We start from the raw sequence: 26371 nt of genomic DNA, 5'->3' as shown, positions 1-26371 counted from the left end.
TCTCTCTCTCTCTCTCTCTCTCTCTCTCTCTCTCTCTCTCTGTATATGTTATTGTGATGGAAGGGGATGTAGAAAGACTCCTTTAGAAACTGGAGTATCTTTAGAATCACTGTCCAAGCAGCCCAGGGAGGTTGGTCTGTACAGCAGTGAGCAGGCCAAGGCAGAAAGAGTCCACAAGACCTTGGTTTAGTTTGCACACTGTGAATGGTCCCTAAACCACACACACGCACACACACACACACACACACACACACACACACACACACACAAATGCCAAATAGTAGGTTAGAGGCAGGGAGAAAGATGGCAGTGAAGGGTAAGGGGGTCTCTGTGCTAGGACCAGGAACTTAGTGTGTTCCCACATCACCATCTTCCTTTCCTCATTGTGCCTGAGGTGAGCACAACTGACAGCTTTACATAGGGTTATTAAAGAGAAACCCACACAACCAGCATGGTGGGAGACATAATGAGAAATATATTGGGAAGGGGAAGATAAGGAATAGAGGAAATATAGAGGAAAGAGGACAGAGATTACAAGCCACGTAGGAAATGGAAAAGACTTAGATAAGGCAAAAGGTCAAGGGAGAAGAGACATCCAAGGTGTAAGACATGTCTCCCAGACAATATGGGGGCTGGGCTCAAGCGCCCATTTATGTTGTCAGTGACCACAAGGGCGGATCTTCTATAACATCAGAAAAGAAGGCAGATCAATAAAGGAAGTTTCTGGCCACAAGGGGGTGGAGATGGAGAGGTCCTGCCCTGACTCAGTTCTCTACTTGAGAAAGCCTGGGGATCTATCTCATCTTACTCTGATTCTATCTGGAATCCTGAGCACCCCAGTGTCCCTAGACCAGGCATACTCCCCTCGTGAAGGTTCTGCTGGAGGGACTCTGGCCATGGCTTGGATCCTGCTTCTTCTGCTGTCAGCAGCATCTCTGCACACTGGTGAGTGGTGGGGACTTCAATCACAGGGACTTAACCACAGGAACAGACATCGGGACTTGGAAGAGAGGGTGTCTTGTGACAGATGTCTGCTAGAGGAGCCAGCCAGGCCTCTCTGCTCCAAGAGAGAGCTCATCACTCAGAGGGAGCCCAATCCAATCCTCCCCTTGCTTTTCTGTCCCACCAATCAAAGGGACAGTCCTGCCCTGTGAGTCTACCATTCTGTGGAAGAAGGCTCAGGATGTTCTGAGTTGTCCTTTCCATCTCTGCAGTGGCCTCAGATTCTTACCACCCTTCCATCCATTATTAGGAGCCAGCAGAGAAAATGACTTTGGGGTCAACCAGCCAGCACACCTCTCTGGAGTCCAAGATGGCTCCACTGAGATCCCCTTCTCCTTCTGCTTCCCTGGGAGTTGGCCAAGGATCTGTAGATGAAGATAATATGGAGATGAAAACACTTTTTGGGGGGATATATTTACCAACCCACCCCATCTTTTATAAATGAGCAGTCTGAGGGCTGGCTCATCCTGAACTGGACAGAGGGTCAGACATCTGGAGTCCTCAAAATCCTGAACTTGAAGGAGACTGACCAGGCCACATACTTCTGCCATGTTCTTCTGCAAACAACAAAAGGCATGAAGAGTTGGCAGTCAATGTTTGGGACCCAACTCGCCGTGACACATGGTGAGACACCATAGCTCAGGCTTTGATGCCTGTGGCTTGCTTGCTTGTCCCTTAGATGTCAACTCAGGCTCCATAACTCTGAGCTTTGTTTCTTGTTCCTTTACCTTGGCTTTACCAACAATTTGACTCTGCTCCCCCCCCTTCTCTTTTTAAACTTAAGTACTTCTTTATTTCTTTTTTTCTTTCATCTGATTTATTAGCTGATTATTTATTACTTTATTATTTTATTTATTACTTTATCTATTTATCTATTTGTTCATTTATTTAATGTCAGGGTCTCAGCATGTAGCCCTGGCTGTCCTCATACTGACTATGTAAATCCATCTGCCCTTGAACTCACAGCAATCAGCCTTGCCTCTGCCTCCTGAGTGTGGACATTACAGCATGAGCCACCACATGCAGACGTGGCTCTTGACTGTACTAAAGTCAGCCTATGAGAGGAAGCCCACAGCACAGTTATCTGTGTAGGACACAGCTGCCATGTTGACATGATGTAAAGTCAGATAGCAGCTGCCCGGACTCAGGGCAGATGGAGAAAGGAGCCGTTTCCTGTATGTGTCAATGTGCTCAGTGGTTCTCCACTTTCTTTAATGTTGCAAATCTTTAATACAATTCAGCATGTTATGGGGACACAGGCATATAAACACATATCAGTGCAACTTCATAACTTTAATTTTCCTACTGTTTTGAGTAGCAATGTAAATACCTTATACAAGTCATACCTGATATGCAATCCATGTGGGGCAGTGGTACACAGGTTGACAACCACTGGTCTAGAATTGGCAAATAGGCAAATGTTAGGGAAGTTATCCTTAGTGATGTTTGTAAAGCACAGGAACACACTCTGCCCTGGACTGAGCTGTACACATATGGCTAAAACTGTATTTTTTTCTGTTACATATTTGTGGAATATTTAGTGTGAGAACATATGGGTCTGTTACATGAGGGGTGTGTGTGCATGTGTGTGTGTGTGTGTGTGTGTGTGTGTGTGTGTGTGTGTGTGTATGTGTAAGGTTCTGTGTCTGTGTGTCTTTGTGTGTGTATCTGGCTGTATGTTTCTGTGTCTGCTGTGTGTGTATGTATCTCTGTGTGTCTCTATTTGTGTTTCTCTGTATGAATCTCTGTATGTGTGTTTGTATGTTTGGGTTATGTCTCCGTGTTTGTGTTTTTGTGTGTCTGTGTGCAGATATGTTTATGTATGTACAGGCTAGAGGAGATCCTAAGGCCTCATCTACCTTATTTTTTGAGACAGGCTCTCTCTCTGCCTTCAAGTTAACCATAGAAACTAGGCTGGCTGGCCAGTGAGGCTCAGGGACAAGCCTGTCTCCACCTCAGTACTTGCTCACTCAGCTCTGTCTGGTGTGGAACTTGACTCAGAGACCTGTGAGCTCACAGAGATCTGCCTGCCTCTGACTCATGCTAGGGTTAAAGGTCATGCCTACTTCATAGGTTTCTTCATATGGATACTAGGGAGCAAACTCTGTTCTAAGGCCTAAAGAGAACTCTCTATGAACTAATAACACCAGAATGTTACATACAATTAAGTGCAAAAAAAATCATTACATTTATCTATCTATGTTGTCTGTGACCAAATGACAATCTGTGGACAAGGACAGTTGGGACTTCACTTTAGCTTGCTCTCCTTGAGTCTCAGTCTTAAGCATCTGTTCCCCTCTCTGTGAAAACATCTGACAGCTGTTCCCCATTCCATGTCACACAGAGACAGGATGCGACACTCACCCACCCTCCCTCATCCAGGGAGGGTCTGCTCACTTCCCATCTCTCCCCAGCACTCAGCACCACCATGAGGAGTCCCTCAATCATCACCTCTGCAGTCACCACAGCTGGCCTGGAGGACACAGGGACACAGAGGGATCCTTCACTGATGATCCTGGGAGCCATGGTCACAATGGTCATAGCCAAGGCTGTGGCCATAATCCCCGTCTATGGATTCATGATCTTCCTGTGGTGGAAGCAAAGGTAAGTGGTCCAGGGCAGGCCTCACCTGAGCTTCCCACTGGGAGTGTTCTCAGTTGTGGGAGATGGAGAAGGGCAGGCTTGTGCAGGGAACAGTAAAGAGAATGGAAGGAGGGAAACGAGTCTGACCTGCACAAGGACTGCGTCCCTGGAGTTTGCTCTCCTTCCAGACCAGCTGGAAACTAGAGGAGCAAATGCAGATGAACACAGAGCCTGCTCCTAAGGAATTCAAGGAGGCTTACAGGAGCCTCAGGGGCTGACTGCTCATTTGGAAAGAGCTGTGTCTGATAAAGAAGGTCTGAGGTTAGACCAGCATTCAGGGAAAACATCTCACAGGAAGTGAATCCTATAAAAGGTACACCTGTTTGAATTGGACATGTGGGATCAAAATGAAATTAAGAGCAAGGTGTGTAATAGGCGCACAAACATAAAGAAATGGGCAGTGATAATCTGAAATCTCCAAGAGGCATAAGACTGGGACACTAGAAACCTAACACTCCTAAGCAAAATTACCAAATATCCACTAAGGTGGAGGCTCAGTTGAAGTCTTTGTCCCACAAACAGGGACATGATGCATCATCCTGGGAGCCACATAAAGAGTTGTCAGATGCTTGGACAAGCAGAGAACTAGGATCCCTGGGGCTCACTGTGCTGCCAGCCTCTCCTAGTGGGTGAGACCAATGACTCACCTGTCTCACAATCTACAGAAGACACCTCCCTCAGGACAATGTCCAATGTTGTCCTCTACCATTCACGTGTTTGTGAAGGGATGCAAATATACACATGTGGAAATGTACTTGTCGAATAAATTTTTGATACATTAGGGAAATACTAAAAATGTAAGTATATTTTTAGAATGGAAATTTCTATACTTTACCTCCTTACAACACACAAACACTAAAAATAAAATTCAACTGCTTTTTGAATTCCAATTCATTTTTGTAAAAATAATGATTTGCCTCCTGACATTCATTCATGAGTCTTTTACAAAACAAAAATGGGACACTGTGGGGGATTCCATAATCCCAGCACATGGGAAGGGCAGAGAGGAGTATCAGGAGTTCAAGGCCATCAGCAGTTACCTAGCAAGCTGTAGGCCACTGGGATGGAAAGACCTTGTACACACAACACAAGAGCCAAGTGTGGACTGAGCTCAGAGCAGATTTAAAGCCACAGAACTAGAAGACTGCGGGACGAGGACAGAGATGCACGGATGGTGGGGTGTAATGGAGGTTTACAAATAAACATTTAAATGTGCATCTCGTGGTTTCAGACAGGCTCAGCCCTCCATTACAGTAAATAGAAGAACCGAGAGGAGGGAGAGCAGCAGCCTGAGAGACAGCAGAAGTCTGACTGGGATTCAAACCCTGAGCTCAATCTCAGGGAGCAGCAGCCTGCACTGAGAGGGGGAGCTAGAGAGCCAGATTCCTGAGAGGCAAAAGGGAGACATGGAGAGTGCAGAGCAGAGAAGGCAGAGCTGTGTCAGGAGGTCAGAGCAGAGGGAAGGGAGGAAAGGGAGACAGGACATGGGTCAGTACACTAGTAGTCATTCCTCTGACTTGCTGTGTGGTACAGAAGGTCAGCTGACCACTGGCCTCAGGTCCTGGTGACTCTCAGACCTGTCCCTGCATGGCTGCAGCAGAGCTGTTGGCTGCCCTGGGCCCCTCATGTTGTCTGAACACAGAAAACAGCTGAGAGGCAGGATGGAGAGCCAGCATGGCTGACACACTGACACTGTTTCTTCTCCTACAGGACAGCAGAGTGAAGCCTAAACCCCAGCCAGGTGAGTGTCTGTCATTCCAAGGGGCCGCTAAGGGGCTGCTGGGAAGTTTATTATGAGAGTCATGCAAGAGAACCATAGAGATGATCCAGTCAGAAAAGCATGGGACATGCGTAGGAGGATCTGAGTTTCATGGATCCGAAGCTCACACAGTATAAGCCATGGATGTGTCAGGAATTTGCTGTCCCATCCCTGGACAAGCAAGAGACAGGAAGAATCATAGATTGGCTCTCCAGCTAGTTTAGAACAGTTGGTGAGTTCCAGACCAATGAAAGATTATGTCTTTAAAAATGAGGGGGATTTTTCAAGGTGGTAAATCATGGCTATAACATTTTCTAAGTATATTGGAAGTGAAGAATTACAAATTACATACTAATGGACAAACAATAGTGTGTGCCAGTGAGATCATCAGTGGAAATGGAGCTCAATGACCTCGATGTGATTCCTGGGGACCCAAATGGTACACAGAGAAAACTAACTATGGACAATTGTCCTCTGCCTCTCAAGATCACCCACAGGCTCCTGGTGTGACATTATCTGTTAGTCCCCAGCTAACAGACCTCCAGGTGCCAGGATCTCTCACCATGGAGATGTGTTTACACCAAAGTAGTGATTGATGGACACACATCAGCGTTGACTGCCTTCCCTGCATCCTCTAAGGGAAGCAGAGCACATGGATGCCGGATTCTGTGTGACACATCCTAAGAAGCTGTGATGTCCTCTCCTCAAAACTCAGCTCATCCTGTGTGTCTCTGGTCCTAAGAGCCTGACTGTGCTGCTCTCTGTCTGCTCAGGGCATTATTAACACTTTTAATAAAGGTCTTACTCCCTGATGAGCCCCCACCCCTTATCCCACATGACGACTCTTAGAGAGTTCCACATTGTGTCCAGGATGCAGGTCACGGGGTAAGATGCAAGGACATGGTCCACATTGAGAACCACTGCTTGAGATCAGGGTTCCTCTCTCTGACACCCTGGACCCTGCCATCTCATTTACAGCCCTGATCCCTCCATGTCACACCAAGTGACAGACCAGGGCTTGCTTAAATCCTGTGTTGGGCTTCTTTCCCTCACAAGCCCAACTCTATCCACTCATTTTCTCATTTCCTGCCATGTTGATATTCTGGACTCTCGGGTCTTTTCTAGGACAAAATTTTCATCCCATGTCCAGTCTGTCTTAATGTTTGATAGTCATTGGGTCAACGGGTAAGAAAAATCCTTGGGGGACACAGGAAACCATCCAGATTGACCAGTAAGCATGAAAACAGGCTTCTGTTGTAGTCAGAAGAGATGCATGGCCATGCTTGATAGAGATCTACCAATCACAGTGAGCCATAGCTGCAGTGTGGCACAGATGCAGCTCCAGTCCACCAATCACAGGCCTCAAATGAGTGCCATTCATGGGCCTTTACTGAGGCATTGGGAACACTATCTGCAACCTCATGAGACTGGCTGGAGATCACTGGGATCATGGAGAAGTCACCAAGCCTTCTTGTGGTAAAGTGAAGTGTCCCAGAGCCGCTGTGAGGTGTCTGCTGTGGTTGTGACTTCATCCAAACCTCCTGAGGCTGAACTCAGCAGCTCTCATGGGCACAGTGATGCTGTGAGCTGCAGTGGGGTTTCCTCTGAGCATCCTTGAAGTGTTCTCACAGCAGGATGCCATGATGGTGGTCTGTCCAGTCATCTAAAGGAGTCCATTGGTCAGCTCCACAACACAGGCCTCTGCCACAGAGAAGGGGCCTTAATTCAGTTCCTCAAATGGTCATGTGACTTCCCAGTTCGTTTTCCATTGTTCATGCAACAGAAGAGTCACAAAAAAGACTTACATAGAGGAGACTGAGCTAGACCCAATTCCACTTTCTAGGCCTTTAGGACTCAGTATAGACTCACTTCTTGGTGACTCCCCTGGGCAGGTGTGCAGGCAGGTCCTGATGCTGAGGCTGGGCAGCAGATGAGGGAGATGAAGATGATGATGTCATCCTAGGGAAAAAGACCAGGTCAGATAGTAGCAGGGCAACTGTGCTATTGTAAAGCCACAGCTGCAGCCTGAGCGTCCTGTCTGTACCACCAGCCGGCATACTTCTGCCACCCTCTCTAGCATCTCCTCCACTCTCCCCAGGCCACTGTCTGGGTATGGTATTTTGAGGTTCCATCCGGGGTTTGTGTGTTGTCACTAGGGAAAAGAAATCAAGGAGTGTGTAGGTAGGTGGTGTGACAGAAATAGGGAAGACTAGGGGCTGGTGAGATGGCTCAGTGGTTAAGAGCACTGACTGCTCTTCCAGAGGTCATGAGTTCAAATCCCAGCAACCACATGGTGGCTCACAACCATCTGTAATGATATCTGATACCCTCTTGTGGGGTGTCTGAAGACAGCTACAGTGTACTTACATATAATAAATAAATAAAAAAAAATTAAAAAAAAAAAAAAGAAATAGGGAAGACTGAAATAATTTTCATCTATGAGGTTTTCTGCTATGTCAGGGCCCACAGAGCCTGCAGTATGTGTTATCTGTGAGATGCTTCTTGAATGGAAGAGTTCAGAGGGAAATAGAAAGCCTTGATCCCGTTCTCTCTCAGCACTATCATAGAATAAACCAACTGGGCAAAAATTTAGAGAATCTGAATGCAGTGGACACTGTTAGGACCTGGAGTCTATAGAGTCACTGAGGTTGGTCTGAGGGAGGCCATGTTTACTCAGGATGAAGACTGGGTAAAGTCATGGAAGCTGATCAAGTATTAAATGTGCCTTGTATGATGTCTCTGTCTCTGTCTCTGTCTCTGCCTCTCTCTCTCTTTCTCTCTATTCTCTCCCTCTACCTCCACCTTCACCTCCACCTCTCTCTGTGTGTGTGTGTGTGTGTGTGTGTGTGTGTGTGTGTGTGTGTGTGTGTGTACAAATGCATGTGTGTGCAAGTAAGTATGTGCTCACGTGTGTGGAGTCTAGAGGACAACCTCAGGTATAATGACTAGAGACACCATCCAACTTGACTATCAACTTTGGGTTTCTTTGCTTAATTTCTTGCTATTTTACATGTGGGCTTTTGTTATTTTGATTTGCTTTGTTTCTTTGTTGTTTTACTTTGTTTGTGTTTTTGTTGGGTTTTTTTTTGAGAAAAATTTTTTACTATATAGTCCTTGCTGCCCTGAAACTGGATATATAGACCAGTCTAGCGTTAAACTGAAAGAGATCCATTTGCCTCTTCTCTGTATCTGCCTCCCAAAAAGCTAGAATTAAAGGCAAGGATGAACATGCCCACCTCCAGCTTTAGTATTTTTTAAACTACACTCATTTAGTTAAATTGTGGCAGGCAGGGCATATACATATTACTACCTAAGCCACATCTATGTTCTAACATTGCACTCTGACAACCTGCATGATCCCATGGTGTGCAGAAGTTCCTAGTGTGCACACCAAAACCCCAGCATCCCTTTTTACAGAAAGTGCCCTTCCCCTGGGAAAGCATCATGGCTGCAGGGCACAGTCACTGGTATTGGGGAAACAGGATGACACTCCAGGAGACTGATGACAGCATCCTGGGCAGAATCACCCTGCCCCCCCCCCCAACCCACACACAGCAGGGTCCCCATGGGGATTCCGCTGAGGCCAAGACTTGAGACTAGGACAGAGCCCATGATCTGGGATTAAGGAGCCAGCAGGTGGCAGCAGAGAAGCAGGGCACAGGAGCACCTGGGCTCCTGTAGAACTCACCAGAACATGTTGTGTAAAACTGCTGGGGTCCAGCACATGATATATGACAGTTTTGTCAGGTCCATGCCCTTCTTGGGTAAGTTAACAAGCAGGTGACCTTTACCCAGAGAGCACAGAGAGTAAGGGAATCCCAGATGAAATCTAGAGATGAGGATTCATGACCTGGAGGGCATCCTCATAGACCTCACAGCTGCTGCAGATGTGGTTCACCTGGTAGACTTCTTACTTATCTGGCACACACAGAACCAAAGGCTTTATTTCCAACAGACAATAAAGAATAAAGGGTCATGATGGTGCACATCTGTAATCCTGCTCAAGGGAGGACCAGGCAGGAGGAGCTGTAGTCATTCATGGTCATCTTTGGCTACATAACAAGTTCAAGGACAAGCTTGTGCTGTTTATACACACACACACACACACACAGAGAGAGAGAGAGAGAGAGAGAGAGAGAGAGAGAGAGAGAGAGAGAGAGTTCCATTGCCCTGTCCTCCGTGTCCTGTTTGATCTTCCATCTGAGGCCAACGCATCTCAGTGGTTTTTGCCTCAGTGTCTCCAAGGGGACTCTGGATACTGAAGTCTGTCCATGTGCAGCTGGCAGTGAGGCCCTGACATACTGTGTTTGGCTCAGGTCAAAGATCTAAGGCCTACAAAAACTGTGAGGAAGGCAGAGAAGCAGATTTGAGAGAGGGCAGCCTGCATAGCCAGCTGTAGGGAAGCGTGGACAAGGTGACCAATAGCAGGAAAGCTAAGGAACTGGGAACTTGCCTCTGCACATGTCACTCAGGGAGAATGATGTCACTTCATCTAGAACATTCATGTCTTCCTGCCCTTCTGGGAGCTGATGGCACTGTATCCTGGGGAAGGGTAGGATGACCATCCTTAGAACCACTCCTGAGGCCAACACAGTTTCTGCCCCAACCTCTCATGTCTCCACCTAAATCACAGGCCAGCTGTGTTCACTCATAGACATGTCCCAAGCCTTATGTTATTAGTGACACCTGTCTGTTTTGAGCTGTCTTTACTTAATCTAAGAAAGGTTCTGGTGTGGCCATAATTAGAGGAAGTCACTCAAGAGCTTTGTGGAAAGAGCTGCGCTGAGCAGAGGCTGACCAGAGGCTGCGCTGAGCAGGCCGACTGAAATCTCTGTATAGAATGGAAGACTCCAAGAACTCGATGTGACTAAAGTCTAGTCAGTCAGTCATGTGACTGTCATGTGACATGTGCCAGGGCTTCTCTGATTTTTGGTATCCTCTTCTGAGTGAATGCCATGGTGGTGAGGGAGACAGAAAAGATCCTTTAGAAAATGCAGTAGCTTTAGAGTCGCTGTCCAAAAAGCCCAGGGAAGTCAGAGACTGTGCCATAAGAAATATGCCAAGGCAGAGAGAGTCCACAAGAGCTTGGTTCCACCTGGACACTGTGAAGGGTGCCTAAAAGACACAAAAATGCCAGATGGGGAGCATATGGGGAGCAGGAAGGGGAAAGGGAGAACATGGTAAGGAGGTAACTGTGCTAGGGCCAGGAACTGAATATGTTCCTTATAATCACCTTCCTCATTGATCTGAAGTGGTTTAGAGACTGACAACTTCATCATGTGAGATTATTAGAGAGAAACCCAGACAACAAGCATGGTGGGAGACATAATGAGAAAGAGATTGAAGAGGGGGAGGGAAGGAATAGAGGAAATATAGAGGAAAGACAACAGAAGGATTACAAGGCACTTAGGAAATGGAAAAGACTAGATAAGGTGAAAGAGAGGAGAACCAGCCATGCCAAGGTCTAGGCCAACAATGGGGGCTGGGCACAAGGGCCCAGTTATGTTGTCAGTGACCACAAGGGCGGATCTTCTGCAACATGGAAAAACAAGAAGCCAGATCAACAAAGGAAGTTGCTGGCCACAAGGAGGTGCAATGGAGAGGCCCTGCCCCTGACTCAGTCCTCTTCATGAAAAGGCCTGGGATCTGTCTCTCTTTACCCTGGTTCTCTCTGGACTCCTGGGTACCCCAGTGTCCATAGATAGGGCATTCACCCCTTCCTGATGGTTCTGCTGATCTCACTTCCTGGAGGGACTCTGGCCATGACTCAGATCCTGTTTCTTCTGCTGTCAGCCGCATGTCTGCATGCTGGTGAGTGGGGAAAACCTCAGTAGCAGGGGCAGAACCACAGGAGGGGACAATGACACTCAGAAGACTGGGTGTCATGTGGACAGGTGTCTGCTAGAGGAACCTACCAGGCCTCTGTTCCCCAAGAGAGCTCATCCCTCAGAGGGAGCAGAGCCCTTGCTTTCCAGTCCCAGCAGCCATTGGGACAGTCTTGTCCTGTATCCTACCCCTGCCTGTGGATGAAGGCTCAGGATACTCTGGGTTGTTCTTCCCATGTTCCCTGACACTGCCCCTTACACTGGCTTCAGATTCTCCCTTTCCTTCCCAGTAAACTCAGCAAGAACCACCAGAGAAATTGACTATGGGGTCAACCAACCAGCTCACCTCTATGGTGAGTCCAGAGCAGCTCCATTGAGATCCCCTTCTCATTCTACTTCAACTGGGAGTTGGCCAAGGATCCACAGATGAGCATAGCCTGGAGATGGAAGCACTTCCGTGGGGATTTTATCTACCAATCCACCCCACCTTTCATACATGAGCACTTCAAGGACCAGCTCATCCTGAACTAGACACAGGGTCAGACATCCAGAGTCCTGAGAATCCTGAACTTGAAGGAGACTGACCAGGGTTTATACTTCTGTAATGTCTGGCTGAGCACAACAGAAGGCCTGGAGAGATGGCAGTAGATTCCTGGGACCCAACTCACCATTGTTAATGGTGAGTCACCATGACTTAGTCTTTGACGTCTATGGCTTACCTGTTCCCTAGTGTTACCCCAGGCTCCACAATTCTGAGCTTCCTTTTTATATTCCTTTCCCTTGGCTCTGCCCACACCTCTGCCAACAGCAACTTTCCTTATAGATACTTGTGGCAAGCCTTTGCTGCCTCCTTGGGTCTTGTCCATCATTCCCTGCTCAGACAGAACCACGCCCCACTCCCTAGGCTTCAGCATGTGCCATGCCCCCGTCTCATACCCTTTTATCCAACTCTAACTGCTGTCCCGCCCACGTACACCCTTCCCATGACCTCAAGGTGGATGACGGTCTGCAGCATGCAGCTGACACTCTTGGTCCTGTGACAGGGCTCCAGTTGGTTCCTTTCCGCAGCATCTCCACACAGCTCCATCCTAAGCTCAGAACATACAGTAGGTACCACTGAGTCTTCTTGTGTCCTCTGGTCTAAGTATAACTGCACCTGTCTCCATAGCCCCTCATTTTCCCTCCCAGCTCCTCAGGACACAACCATCCACTCTCCCTATCCACTGCCTTGTCTCCTCTCTGTTTCCCTACTCCCCTGTCTCCTTCCTAGCCCTACTCTCTCCCATACAAGACCTCAGGCTCTTCAGAAATAATGTCCCCATTTTCATGATTTGGATGCTCTGTCTTCTGATCCCTGTAGTTCTTCAGAAGCAGATGTAACTGAACCCCTACACATGGAACCCTGAGGCCCAGCCTAGTCACTGTGAAGTCCTACACATGTCCCTACAGCAGCTGGGGATGCTAGGAGCTGCACTGTTTATCAGGACATTAGTTAGTGGATCTTGTTATTATTGTTCTTGTATGTTTGTTTAAGTTTTTGTAAGACAGGGTCTTACCATTAACCCTGGCTGTCCTAAAACTCACAATGTAGACCAGGCTGTCCTGGAACTCACAGAAATCTGGTTTGATTCTGCCTCATAAGAGCTGACATTAGAGGCATGAGCCACCACCTCCATAGGTGGCTCTTGATGACATCAAGGTCAACCTCAGAGAGGATACCCGAGCTCGATTATCTGTGCAATCTAAAGCTGACATGTTCACCTAATACAACTCAAATAACAGATACCAGGGCTCAGGGAACAGAGAGAACATGGCTGTATAGGTCAACCTTTCTAACACGGCCATACTTTAATGTGTTTCTTATGTTGTGACACCAAAAAACTCTATCATTGCTACTTCTTATTTCTAACTTTGCTACTGTTATGAGTTTTAGTGTAAATATCTGGTATTCCAGATACCTGCTATGGGACCCCTGTGAGGTAGTAACCCACAGGTTGAGAACTGCTGGTCTAGAGTTTCTAAATAGATTGATGTTTTGGAAATTATCCATAGGGATCTTTGTAGAGGAAAGAAATGTTCTCTGCCCTGCAGTGAGCTATTTTGTATGGCTAAAATGATATATTTTCTATTATACACATTCATGTATATTGTATGTGTGTGAATATGTGGGTCTGTTAAGGCATATGTGTCTGTGTTTCTACGTGTGTGTTTGTGTGTGTGTGTGTGTGCGCGCACGCGCATGCATGCACATGCACATTTGTTCACCTACATGTGGAGGCTAGAGCAGATCCTAAAATCTCATTCACCTTTCTTGGAAGGACAGGCTGTCTCTCTGGCTTCAAGTTTCCCATGGAGACTAGGCTGGCTGGCCAGTGAGCCTCAGGGACAAGCCTGTCTCCACTTCCTCAGTACTAGGATTACAGCCCACTCAGCTCTGTCTGTGTGGAACCTGACACAGAGACCAGGCTGCATAACAGCTCACAGAGATCTACATGAGCCTATCTCTTAAACTAGGATTAAAGGTTTTGTGGGTTTTTCATATGGATACTATGACTCAAATTCAGCTTCTAAGATTCAAACACCAAGCTGCCTATGAACTATTCATATCAGTATGCCACATACATTTACATCAAAAAACCACTGTATTTCTATGACTTAGTTATCTGTGACCAAATGATAATCTGAAGGCACATACCAAGACATTTGGAGAACACGCATTTGAGCTTGCTCTCCTTGAGTCTCAGCCTTAAGCATCTGTTCCCCTCTCTGTGAGAACATCTGACAGCTCTTCCCCATCCCACATCACACAGAGGAGACAGGATGTGACACTCACCCACCCTCCCTCATCCACGGAGGGTCTGCTCACGTCCCATCTCTCCCCAGCACTCAGGACCACCATGAGGAGCCCCTCCATCATCACCTCTGCAGTCACCACAGCTGGCCTGGAGGACACAGGGACACAGAGGAATCCTTCACTGATGATCCTGGGAGCCATGGTCACAATGGTCATAGCCATAATCCCCGTCTATGGATTCATGATCTTCCTGTGGTGGAAGCAAAGGTAAGTGGTCCAGGGCAGGCCTCACCCAAGCTTCCCACTGGGAGTGTTCTCAGCTGTGGGAGATGGAGAAGGGCAGGCTTGTGCAGGGAACAGTAAAGAGAACAGAAGGAGGGAAATGTGTCTGACCTCCACAAGGACTGCATCCCTGGAGCCAGCTGTCCTTCCAGACCAGCTGGAAACTAGAGGAGCAAATGCAGATGAACACAGAGCCTGCTCCTAAGGAATTCAAGGAGGCTCACAGGAGCCTCGGGGGTGGACTGCTCATTAGGAAAGAGCTGTGGCTGCTAAAGAAGGTCTGAGGTTAGACCAGCATTCAGGGACAACATCTCACAGGAAGTGAATCCTATAAAAGGCACACCTGTTTGAATTGGGCATGTGGGATCAAAATGGAAATTAAGTACATGTGTGTAGTAGACCCACAGATGAAAGGACAGTGTATAGGGAAAGACTTAAAAACAGAAGGAGGTTAAAAATTTGGACACTAAAACCAAACACTACAGGCCAAAGTTACTATTAGCCAGTGAGGTGAAATGTTTGCTCCACAAACTCTGGGACATGGGTTTCTCACTCAGGAAGCACATAAAGAGTTGTCAGATTCTTGGACAGGCTGAGCCACTAGGATTCATGGGGTCACTGTGCTGTTAGCCTTATCCAATGGATGGGGAAAGCCAAAGACAGAGCTGTCTAAGTAACTATGGTGGAGTGTAGGACAGCTTCCAGATGGGTTCCACGAGGATCTCTGGCCGGGCTGAGGACAGGGTGCGATCGGTGACTGCCTTGCTTCCTCTGTCCACGGGCAGCTCGCGATGGGTGGTGAGCAGACAGGGAGAGTCCGCTGCTGCCCTGCCACCAACCGTATCTCAGCGCCTCAGCAGCGGCTGCAGAGACGGAAGAAGTGTTACAGCTCTTTGGTTTCCTCTGTCCGCGGGCAGCCTGGGAGCACCTCAGTGGCGCGTTGGGGAGGGGAGAAGTGTTACAGCTCTTTGAAGTGTGCAGGCTGGCTGACGACGAGGGGAGGAACCACGACAAAGGCTCTCAGACAGAGGGAAGGATCTCACACACCTTTACTTTTGAGTTTGGTCAGTATATACAGTTTGGGGGTGGCAACAGGTAATCCCTATTGGCTTGGTCTGAGAGCTTGGGAATGCCTCATCTGCATGAAGGTGCTACTCCTACCCTGACCATGGACCTCTCTGTGGGAGGGACTGTGGAAAGCTTGAAGCTGAGAGAGCCGGATAGGGAAGGTCTGAAGCACCTCCCGTCCCAGCGGCCTAGAAGCCAGGGTGCCGGGGCTTCTAGAACTCTTCTACCAGGCTTTCTGGCCTTCATAGCTCACTGCCCCACAACTCCCCCTTTTTAATTTATAAAGGAGAGGTGCCATCAAAATAAGTATCTCCCATGTTGGGAACAGTTTGATACTGAACCAAGGCCTGATTGGTAGTCACTTTTGCAATTCTACTCATCTGTTGCTTTAAAAATTGAATGAGGCAGGGTGCCAGGAGAAGTAAGGCTCCAATGGCTAGTATGGGGCCAAGGAAAGGAAGAATCCAAGCCATCAAGGGGTTAGAGTACCAAGGGGTAGGGGTGTTGGGAGTATAGCATGCCCAGAGGTTCCCCCGGAATTCTTTGAGCATTTGTACATCTTGTTCTACCAGCCCAGATTCATTGACATAGAAGCAACATTCCTCCCCCAGCAAAACACAAGTCCCCCCATGTTCAGCAGTCAACAAGTCCAGGGCCCTCCGGTTTTGGAGAGCCACTCCTACTAAAGAGGTTATCTGGCGTTGAAGGAATTCAAGGCTCTCTGTAGTAGAGGCCATTGCCTGGTCAAGCTTGTCCTGGAAGTCTCCAGCCAGATGCTGTGTTTGGACAAGGGCTGCTCCAGCAGTTCCAGTAGCACCAATCGAAGCAGCGAGGCCTAGTCCAATGAGCAGAGGGATGAAGATTTCTCTCTTCTTTCAGCTTCCTCCCATCTGCAAGGCGAGTTCTTCGAGTTCATAGAGATAAACCTGGGGGACAGCAATCACAGGGGTGCAGGAGCCCTGAAAATGAGGGTTGATACAGGCACCTGTAGTGCCTTTGCACCAGAGGAGGGCAGGAGGGCTAACACATACTGATTTGGTGATGGTGATGTCATGGGCACATGTGAGATGGGGTTTTGAGGAGGGTCATACAAGGCAAAGAGGTGGGGATAGGTCAAAGAGAGGAACATCCTGCGTTTTCCTCATGGGCAGAGGTCCGTGGAAGTCGTAAAGGGAGAAGTTAATGGGAACAGCCGTTAATAATGGCTGGGAGAGAGAGGCACAGAAAAAGCATTGGGAAGAATTGGGGTGGGTTGTTAAGGCAAGGAGGTCCGCTATGTATTGAATGTACTGTGGCCAGGAGAGGGTAGCTTATAGTTCCTCCTGAGACTGGTTTTCCTGTTGGATAATATTAGCATGGGTAAAGGCAGATTTGGGGGCAGAGACAAGTTCACGGGAGATATGTAGGTCAGCCACCGGGTATCTGGCATAGCCATTGGGGTAAAGTTTACCCATGACTCCGGTTCGCCAACGTTCATTCCAGGGATCACTGATGGAAAACTGAAAATGAGTTTTAAGGTTGGTGAGCATGGTGCCACCATGACTGGTGGATTCCATCCTGCAGCTCCAATATCTGCAACCTCCATATGTGGAGACCTCCTGGAGACATTCACCTGTGTTTCAGTAAGGGAAGCAGAGAAAAGGGCTGGGGATAGTGGAGATGGATTCAGGGTGTAGGGAGATCTCAATTCTGGTTTGACATCCTTCAAGTGGGCAGTCCTGGGGTCCTATAACCTTGTTGTGTCCATTCTATGTAGGTTTCCCTACATAGAATCTCCAGTGGTAGGTGTTGGGAGGGCTAGGGAGCGGCTGGACGGTAGCAGAGTTAGCGTGAAGGATGACGAAAACTGCCAAGAGAATGGAGGAGAGGGGGGCTTGTGGAGGGCACATGGCTTGGGCAGCTGTCATTAGGTCATGGATGTCCTTCCAGGAGATCCTGTTGCTCCTCTGGGCATGGTGTCTCCTCTGCCTTCTCCTCCTCTTCTTTGGTTCTTGGTCTGTCAGTGAGAGGCGGGCCATCTTCTTGGTTGGTGGGGTGGTGTTGGACATTTCGGGCAGGGACCCAGATAGGCTTGGGTTGGTCCTGTGGAAAGACACAAGCAAAACCCCTCCTGGTTGTAAGGAGGGAGTCTGGTCCCTTCCAAATTCCATAGATGGAATCTCGCCATCGTACCAGGATAGGGGGAGCTAGCTTTGGTGTGTGCCAATGGAGGGAAATAGGAGGGTGTCTGGAGGTTTTGTAGATGTTAAATATGTTTAGGGTAGCCAGGGCCATCATTAATTATACATTAGGGGGATAAGTGGTGGTTTGTTGTTTCAGGAGTTGGGCCTTCAGGGTCTGGTGTGTTCTTTCTATTACTCCTTGGCCTTAAGGGTTGAGGGGAATTCCTGTATGATGGGCAATTTCCCAGTGTGCGCAGAAGGCTTTAAATTGAGCACTAATGAAAGAAGGGCCATTGTCAGTTTTTATCTGTTGAGGAATGCCCATGATGGCAAAGATAGAGAGCATATGATAAATTAACCTTCTTGAGTTTTCACCCGTCTGGGCTGTAGCCCATATAAAATGTGAGTAAGTATCTATGGTGACAAAAACATATTTTTGTCTACCAAATTGGGGAACATAGGTAACATCAATTTGCCATAAGGCATTAGATTTGAGGCCTCGGGGATTAGTGCCCATGGTTTGTAAAGCTGGGGTGGTAATAAGGGATGCACAAGAGGTACATGTTTTTATTATTCTTTGGAGCTGAGCAAGGGGAATGTGGGGGAAGCAAGCATGAAGCCCCTTTAGATTTCTATGTGTGTGTGAATGAAATTGGTCTGCCTGCTCAGTGGAGGCTATGAACGTCCCTGTCGAGGCAGTTTGGTCAGCGAGTGCATTTCCCTCAGATATAGGACCCGGCAGGGGACTGTGAGATCGGATGTGCTGGATATAGATGAGGGAGGCTCTCTCCTGTAGGAGGGCGGAGACCTGTATGAGTAGAGGGGAGAGTGGGTTGTCATCTAGTTTGACAAATGATCTTGACAACCAGGGAAGCAAATTGACAGCATATACACTGTCTGAAAAGAGGTTAAGGGGGCCTTTGACTTCCTTTAGAGCTAGGTAAATGGCATATAGTTCTTTATATTGGGGGGAGTGGTGTGGGAGCTCTTTGAATCGGAGGATAGGGGGCTCATTTTCAGGGAAGTAGTATATTACTGCTGCAGCTCCCCTCTTTCCCCCATCAGTAGATATTGAGGGGGCTCCTGCTATGGGCTCTCTGGAGAATAGTTTGGGGGTAGCCACTGTAACAGAGGGAGGGCAGAGGCCCATTTTTCATCAGGATAATGATTGTCAATTTGTCCTGGGAACCCTATTAAGCTGATAGCGAAGTGGGAATGATTTTTAATTAGCCACTGAACATTGGAGAGGGAGAAGGGGGTGACAAGAATGTCAGATTCTTTTCCTAGGGTTTGTAAGGCTCTATCCCTGCCATTTTTAATCATATTAGTGAGTGCATCCACTTCATTTAAAACTCGGGGTGCACCACCCATCGGGGTATGGAGCCATTCCAGCACCCCTGTGGCTGTTAAAGGGCTCCTACAAGGGTGTGGGAGGAGTTAAAGATAAGGAGATGTACAGGTATTCTTGGGTCATATCTAGCAAGAGCCATATCTTTTAGGGCTGAATTGACAGATTTTAGGGCTTGGATGGATTCTGGGGACAGTGTCCTTGGGGAGGAAGGACTTTTATCTCCTTTCAGGAGGTTAAAGAGGGGTTGAAGGGTGCTTGTGAGAGGGTGGAGCCAGGGTCGAAGCCAGTTAAGATTGCCCAAAAAGCTCTGGAGGGAGGCAAGAGTTAATTTTGGGGGGAAGGAAAGGGTGGGTTTGAGGGAAGGAAAAGGTGGCGTATTGAAGTAAGGGAGATCTCTGTCCCTAAAAATGCAATGGAAAGGATAAGTTGGATTTTGTAAGGGGTATTTTGAATCCTAGGGCAGATAAGGAAGGTATTAGCTGGTCTTTAAGTTGGGAGGGGGAGGTAGACTCGTCCCCCCATAAAAGAATGTCAACCATGTAGTGATAGACATTGAGTCCTTTGTCCAAATAGGGTTTTAATGCAGTGGCTACAGCCTCCTGGCAAATTGTAGGACTGTTAGCCATTCCCTGGGGAAGCACAGTCCATTCATATCGTGAGGCTGGGCCAGAGTTGTTAATGGGAGGCACTGAAAATGCAAAGCGTTCACAGTCCCGGGGGTGGAGAGGGATGGAAAAAAGCAGTCTTTTATGTCTATTGCTAATAGGGGAACATTGGCAGAGATGGCTGAGATGTGGGGTAGCCTTTGTGGGGAGCCCCAGATTCACATGGTTTTATTAATTCCCCTCAAATCTTGTCTACACCTCCCTGAGCTCTTTTTTTTATAGCAAACACAGGGGTGTTCCATGGACTGTGGGAGGGAGGGATGTGTTGTAGAGACAGCTGCTCCTCTACAAGTTCTTTGAGGGCTCTAAGTTTCTCCCTTGATAGAGGCCACTGTGGGACCCAGACAGCTTCATCGGAGAGCCAATCAAGGCAGGGAGTATCAAATCTGACAGTGGCCTCTAGAATTGGGGGTGATTTGGAGGGGGATTATTTGGGTCTCCTTGGGTACTATTTTTTTTCATAAGTAATATCTTCTATCTTAATGTGGTCTCTTTCTGGTTGGGTGGTAAGAACCACATCTAGGGCCTGTAAGATATCTCTCCCCAAGAGATTGGTGGCCACTTGAGCCACCAGGGGGCATATGAGGCCTGTATCTCCATCCAGGTCTTCCCACCTATAGGTCTGTTTGGTGATGAATGCGTGAGAGGTACCCCCTATGCCTAGGAGCTGGGGCCCAGGGATCAATAGCCAGTCTTTTGGGACTTCTTGCTGCCTTAAGATTGTCTGATCTGCCCCAGTATCAATAAGACACTTGAATGGCTTATCATCTATTTTAATGGTTAACTTTGGGTGGGATCCTTGTGAGATACTGGACACCCATAAGGCTTCTACGTGAGTGGTTGTCCCTCTTACTGTCAGGGCTGAGGATTGTCCCGTTTGAAATGTAAAGCCTCTAGTGGCTTGCCATCCTTATCATATTGGGCAGTACAGTATCTCCTCCAGTGGAAACCTTTTCTACATCGGGGACAGATGGCCTTAGGGGGATTGGAGTCTGTTATAGGAGGGGAGTTTAGTGGGCATTCGTCCCTCCAATGTCCTGCCTCTCCGCATTTGAAGCAGATTCCTTCTGTCTTTACTGCTGCTACAAATACCTGAGCTAAGGATGCAACCTGGTGCGATGAGGTTCCTATTTCTCAAGTCGCCACAATCCACCCATCATGATGCTCTTCTCGGAGACCCTGGCAAGCTAGCCTAGACTCTGAGGTCATGTCTTCCCAAACAATGTTTTTAAGGAGAAGGTCCCTAGCTATGGGGTTGGAGATTTTTCTTTCTAAGCTTGTTTTAGTTCTGAGAATAAAATCGGACAGGGATTCTCCAGGCTTCTGATGGAGGGAGAGCAGGGAGTAAGCAGGGTCTTGTGACCCTGAGGGTGGAGTTAGCCTGTTCCAGGCCTGAATGGCACAGAGGTGGACCTGCTCATTCTACCCCGCGGGCTGAGTTGCCTGCTGTGCTCCAGTAGAGAAATCTTCCTGGCCAAAGAGTTCTTTAAAACTCCATGGGATGTCATCACCCCTCTCCTGGTTTTGCCTGACTTGTTGAAGACATTCATCATGGAAAAAGCTTCCCATTCTAGAAATATTGGGCCAGGAAGAGCGGAACAGCAAATATCTCTTCAATCTTGGGGGTTATTTAAGTTGACAATATGGCTCTGCAGGAGAGATTTTGTCCAGGGTGCATGAATGCCATCTTCCTTCACTGCTTGCCTGAGTTCTTTTAGGTCTGAGGCTTGGAGTGGGTTGATATTAACTGGGAATGCTCGAGCAGTTTGGGTTTTGGGCTCTGTATTAGACTCCTGAGTAGTATGGGAGGCAGGGTTAGTTTTTGTATGAGAGTCCCTGAAATTGCAAAGCTGTTGAGTGATTGATGGTTGAGTATAAGGGACTATGGAATTTGGCAGGGTTTTATCTGCAGGTTCTGAAGGCCTCTCACTCTTGGGGCTTGGAGAAAGGGGAGGATTTATCTCTCTTTGGTTGGGAAGTAAGGGGGAGGCAGGCGAGAGCTCCTTTAGTATTTTAATAGAGCCTTGCCTTTGGATGGAGGAGGGGGGTAGGAGGGGCAGACGGCCTGTTTGGCTTTTCCTCCAAGGCATAAGGGGGGAGGGGTGGGTAGATGGATTTTATCTCTCTTATTAATTGGATAAGGGCTGCGAGGTCCAAACTAGGGTGATTTGGGGGACCTTGATCTTTGGTTTCCTTTGACTGAGAGGTGTCAAAAGCTGTATTGTTCTCAGTCTGTCCTATTTTAGTGGGCCCTATACATTGCCGAATTGCAGCTAAGATTGGCAAAAAACCATGAGGAAGCCTTTTTCCTTCTTGGGTGTTTCTGTTTTTGATAAGGGAAGCTACTCTGCTCCATGAATCTGCGCTGTACATATTGTTCTCAGCCATGCATGGGGCTATCTGAAGGACTTCCTCCCAAAACAGAGAGGCTTGTTTTTTAGTTATTTTCACCCCTTGGGATTCTAGTATTTGTCTGACCTGGGGTGGTTTTTTTATGTGATGTTGAGTTGCCCATGACAGAAAAGAGGAGAAACACTTTGTCCAAAGGGAACGTTCCTTTGGCTTGACGGCCTCAGGGGATTCCCAGAAGCCCAAAACGTTAAGCCTGGCTGCAGATTTTGAGATATCCTGGCGACCACCCTATGGCTTTTAACTGGTCGCTGCATTACCAGATTTTTTCTTTTTTGTTTTAAAGAGAGTCTAGAAAGAGAGTCTTCACCAACACCCGTTATGGGCTGTCAGGATTTAAGCAGAGGTTGGAGGAACCTTCAACCAACACCAGAGGGTAGCTCTGGCCAGGAGGCATCAATTTTTCCTTTGGCTTATTTAAATCCGTGCGATGGCTCTGACCGAAAATACAGGAGGAGGTAATAGATTGTTCGTCTCCAGGGTTGGGGGCTTACCTTCTGGCGGTATTAGTTCTTGCGACGTTTTTTGAGCTCATGATCAGGGAGCAGAACAGAGACAGGGCGCCCAAGCGCAGCTAGCAGCTTTGGCACAGAGGCTTGGCGCAGAGAGGCTGGCAGCGGCTCTGGTAACGCCTCACGGGTTGGGTGGCTCGATTCTTGTAGTCGCAGGTGTTCAAAGCTTCACGATGGTCGCGCCAGCTGTGGGATCCCTTCCAGATGGGTTCCACGAGGATTTCTGGCTGGGCTGAGGACAGGGTGCAATTGCCTTGCTTCCTCTGTCCATGGGCAGCCCGAGATGGGTGGTGAGAAGACAGGGAGAGTCCGCTGCTGCCCTGCCACCAACCTCATCTCAGCAACACACACACACACACACACACACACACACACACACACACACTACAAATTCAATGCAATCCCCCATTAAATTCCAAATGGCAATTTGTATAGATAAATAATTTGTCTTCTAACACTTAAATAGTCGAGAAACAAAAATGGGGACACACTGAGGGACACCCAAATCCCAGCACTGAGGAAGGGCAGAGGGGAGCATCAGGAGCTCAAGGCCATCAGCAGTTACATAGCAAGCTGAAGCCTAAGCTGGGCTCCATGACACCTTGCACACACAAATCAAGAACCCAGTGTAGATGGGGTACAGCACAGATTTAAAGCCAGGGTGACTGGAAGACACAGGACAAAGGCAGAGATGAGTAGGTAGTGATGTGTCACAGACTATAAAGAATCAAGAGGGATTCAGAAGGGCTCAGCACTCCAATACAGTTGGCAGCAAGTGAAAGGAGAGAAAGCAGCAGCCTGAGAGACAGCAGAAGTCTGACTGTGATTCAAACCCTGAGCTCAATCTCAGGGAGCAGCAGCCTGCACAGAGAGGGAGAGCTAGAGAGGAGGCAAAAGGGGAGACATGGAGAGTGCAGAGCAGAGAAGGCAGAGCTGTGTCAGGAGGTCAGAGCAGGGGGAAGGGAGGAAAGGGAGACAGGACATGGGTCAGTACACTAGTACTCATTCCTCTGACTTGCTGTGTGGTACTCAAGGTCACCTAAGGACTAGCCTCAGGTCCTGGTGACCCTCAGACCTGTCCCTGCATGGCTGCAGCAGAGCTGTTGGCTGCCCTGGGGCCCCTCATGTTGTCTGAACACAGAGAACAGCTGAGAGGCAGGATGGAGGACCAGCATGGCTGACACACTGACACTGTTTCTTCTCCTACAGGCCAGCAGAGTAAAGCCTAAACCCCAGCCAGGTGAGTGTCTGTCATCCCAAGGGGCAGCTGAGGGGCTGCTGGGAAGTTTCTTATGAGAGGCATGCAAGGGAACCATAGAGATGATCCAGTCAGAAAAGCATGGGACATGTGTACCTGAGTTTGATGGTCTGGAGCTCACACAGTATAAGCCAGGGATGTGGCAGAATTTTCAGTCCCAGCCCCAGTCAAGCAAGAGACAGACAGAGTCATGAATTGGCTGTCCAGCTAGTCTAGAACAATTTTTTTTCCAGGCCAATGAGAAATCATGTCTTTAAAAATGAGGGGATTGCTGAAGGTTCTCAACCTAAATTGATTTTATGTGAAGTATTTCTAATTACATATTAATGGATAAACAATAGCATGTGTTAGTGAGATAGCTCAATGGAAATGGACCCTGCCACCTAGCCCAATGACCTGGGTGTGATTCCTGGAGACCCAAATGGTACACAGAGAAAGCTGATCCTGGACAATTGTCCTCTGCTCTCAGGCTCACTCACAGGCTTCTGGTGAGACATCATCTCTTAGTCACCAGCTAAGAGAACATGATCTGTCACCATGGAGGTGAGTTCACATGAAAGAAGTGACTGGTGACCACACATCTGCATCCCACACTCTTTCATGTCTTCTCTCCAGAAATGAGAGCTCATGGCTGCAGGATTCTGCTGTGAAACATCACCATTTATGGATAGATATAAAAAGATAACCCTCATGTGGGCTCTGATAACATCTCCTTGGAACCTAGGAGGTGTCTCTGGTCCTGAGAGTCTGACTATGCTGTTCTCTGTCTGCTCAAGGAATTCTTAGTACTTTTAATAAAGGTCTTACCCGCAGCAAACCATCTCAGCATCTCTCTTGAGCCCCCACCACTTCCTTCCACACAACAGCTCTGTGAGAGTTGCACATTGGGTCCAGGATGCAGTTCACAGGGGAAAAAAATGCAAGGACCATGGTCCACATTGATAACCACACCCTGAGAACTGGGTCCCCCTGTTCCTTACTCCTGAGATGCTGGCGTCTTATCCAGAACCCCAGTTCCCCCATGCTTCACATCAAGTGACAAAACATGGCTTGCTTGGGTCCTATGTTGGGCTTCCTTTCCTCACAGGTCCAACTATATGCACTCACTTTCTCATTACCTGCCTTGTTGATATTCTGGACTTTGGGATTTCTCTTAAAACAGAACTTTTATCCCAAGTCTAGTCTGTCTTAACATTTGATAGTCAGCAGGTCAGGTCAGCTTCTAACAAAAAGCCTGTGGCTACACAGGAAACCATCCAGAATGACTTATGAGGAGTGAAAGCAGGCTTCTCTTGTTGCCAGAAGAAGTGCATTGCCGAACTGATAGAGATCTACCAACCAAGTGAGCCATAGCTGCATTGTGACACAGATGCAGCTCCAGTCCACCAATCACAGGCCTCAAATGAGTGTCATCCGTGGGCCTTTCCTCAATCATTGAAAAAAAATACCACAATCCCATGAGACAAGCTGGAGATAATTGGGATCACGGAGAGGTCATCCAGACTCCTTGTGGCTAAACTGAAGTGTCCCAGAGCAGCTGTGAGGTCTCTGCTGTGGTTGTGACTACATGCAAGCCGTCTGAGGCTGAACTCAGCAAGTCCCATAGGCACAGTGACCTAGGGAGCTGGGATGGGGTTTCCTTTGAGCATCCCTGATGTGTTCACTCAGCACGATGCCATGATGGTGATTTGTCCAGTCATCTAAAGGAGTCCATTTTTCAGGTCCATGACACAGGAAGCTACACACAGAGAAGGATCCTTAATGCAGTTGCTCAAAAGGTTATATGATTTCCAGGTCCTTCTCCATTGTTCAGAAGGGGAACAAAACACCAAGAGGCCCACAGAAAAGACTTATACAGAGCCAAAATTCTCAACATCACATAGGTACAGAATCCAGGGTTGTATATACTTAGGCAGACTGTGTCTCTGATCACACAAAAGGGAACATTATGGTCCAACTGGAGAGCAGATACTGGCTTATGCCCTGGCAACCAGTGTTTGGGATGTGTATTCCCTGGACTGAGCTGGTGAGTAACACAAAGTGCCAGAGGGAACTGGGTATCATAACATGCCTCTCATCCCAACTGTTGACAGGTAGTGATGGAAAGAGTATCAGTTGGAGCACCGGTTCTCAACCTAGGGGTCACCATCACTTTCAGGGTAGAAAGACCCTTTCACAGGAGTCACATATCAGTTATCCTGCATATCAGATGTTTATATTATGATCATAACCTTCTCAAAATCACGGTCATGAAATACCAATGACATAATTTTATGATTAGCCATGAAGAAATATTATGCCAGCACTACAAAGCTTGAGAACCACTGAAACAGAAGCTATCCTTAGTATCTCTTGAGTTTGAGGCCATTTTCATTACATCAAACTTTGACTTGAAAGCAACAGCAGAGCTAAGCAAAACTCCAAACAGTATAGGGAGGTCATGGAGAAAGGTCATCTGTTGGTTCTCTTTCTGTTGGAGATGGACAACTTGAAGATGATAAAAGTTTTCTCTCCTGATTTACATTTTAAAAAATGTGATTATCAATACTTTAGGGTTTATTGTTTGTTTATTCTTGTTTCTGTTTTTGAGAAAGAGGTCTCTCTAGTGTATACATCTGACTGTCCTGAACCTTTCTATGCT

The 26371-nt window shown here is 47.7% G+C and overlaps 1 protein-coding gene and 1 pseudogene across 3 annotated transcripts in view; both read left to right on the top strand.

The window, feature by feature from the left end:
* The window catches only part of LOC114629773 (paired immunoglobulin-like type 2 receptor beta-2), a 28775-nt gene extending 5046 nt beyond the window's left edge, over positions 1-23729 (top strand). For 2 of the 3 annotated variants that reach the window (XM_028777845.1, XM_028777847.1), the window contains exons 3-5: positions 3417-3606; positions 5356-5386; positions 5891-6238. In XM_028777845.1, the coding sequence (XP_028633678.1) occupies positions 3417-3606; positions 5356-5368 (203 nt within the window). In that variant the 3' untranslated portion in view covers positions 5369-5386; positions 5891-6238. Of the gene's footprint in view, positions 1-3416; positions 3607-5355; positions 5387-5890; positions 6239-23681 lie in introns of those variants that run through there. The other variant, XM_028777846.1, reaches the window with a different exon arrangement.
* LOC114629774 lies at positions 11128-24030 on the top strand (annotated as a pseudogene).
* The last annotated feature ends 2341 nt before the right edge of the window (positions 24031-26371 follow it).

Source organism: Grammomys surdaster, unplaced genomic scaffold (assembly GCF_004785775.1).
Source record: "Grammomys surdaster isolate TR1022 unplaced genomic scaffold, NIH_TR_1.0 316, whole genome shotgun sequence".
Taxonomy (NCBI): Eukaryota; Metazoa; Chordata; class Mammalia; order Rodentia; family Muridae; genus Grammomys; species Grammomys surdaster.
Note: the sequence above shows the minus strand (reverse complement) of the source record. Positions and strands in the feature narration are given on the sequence as shown.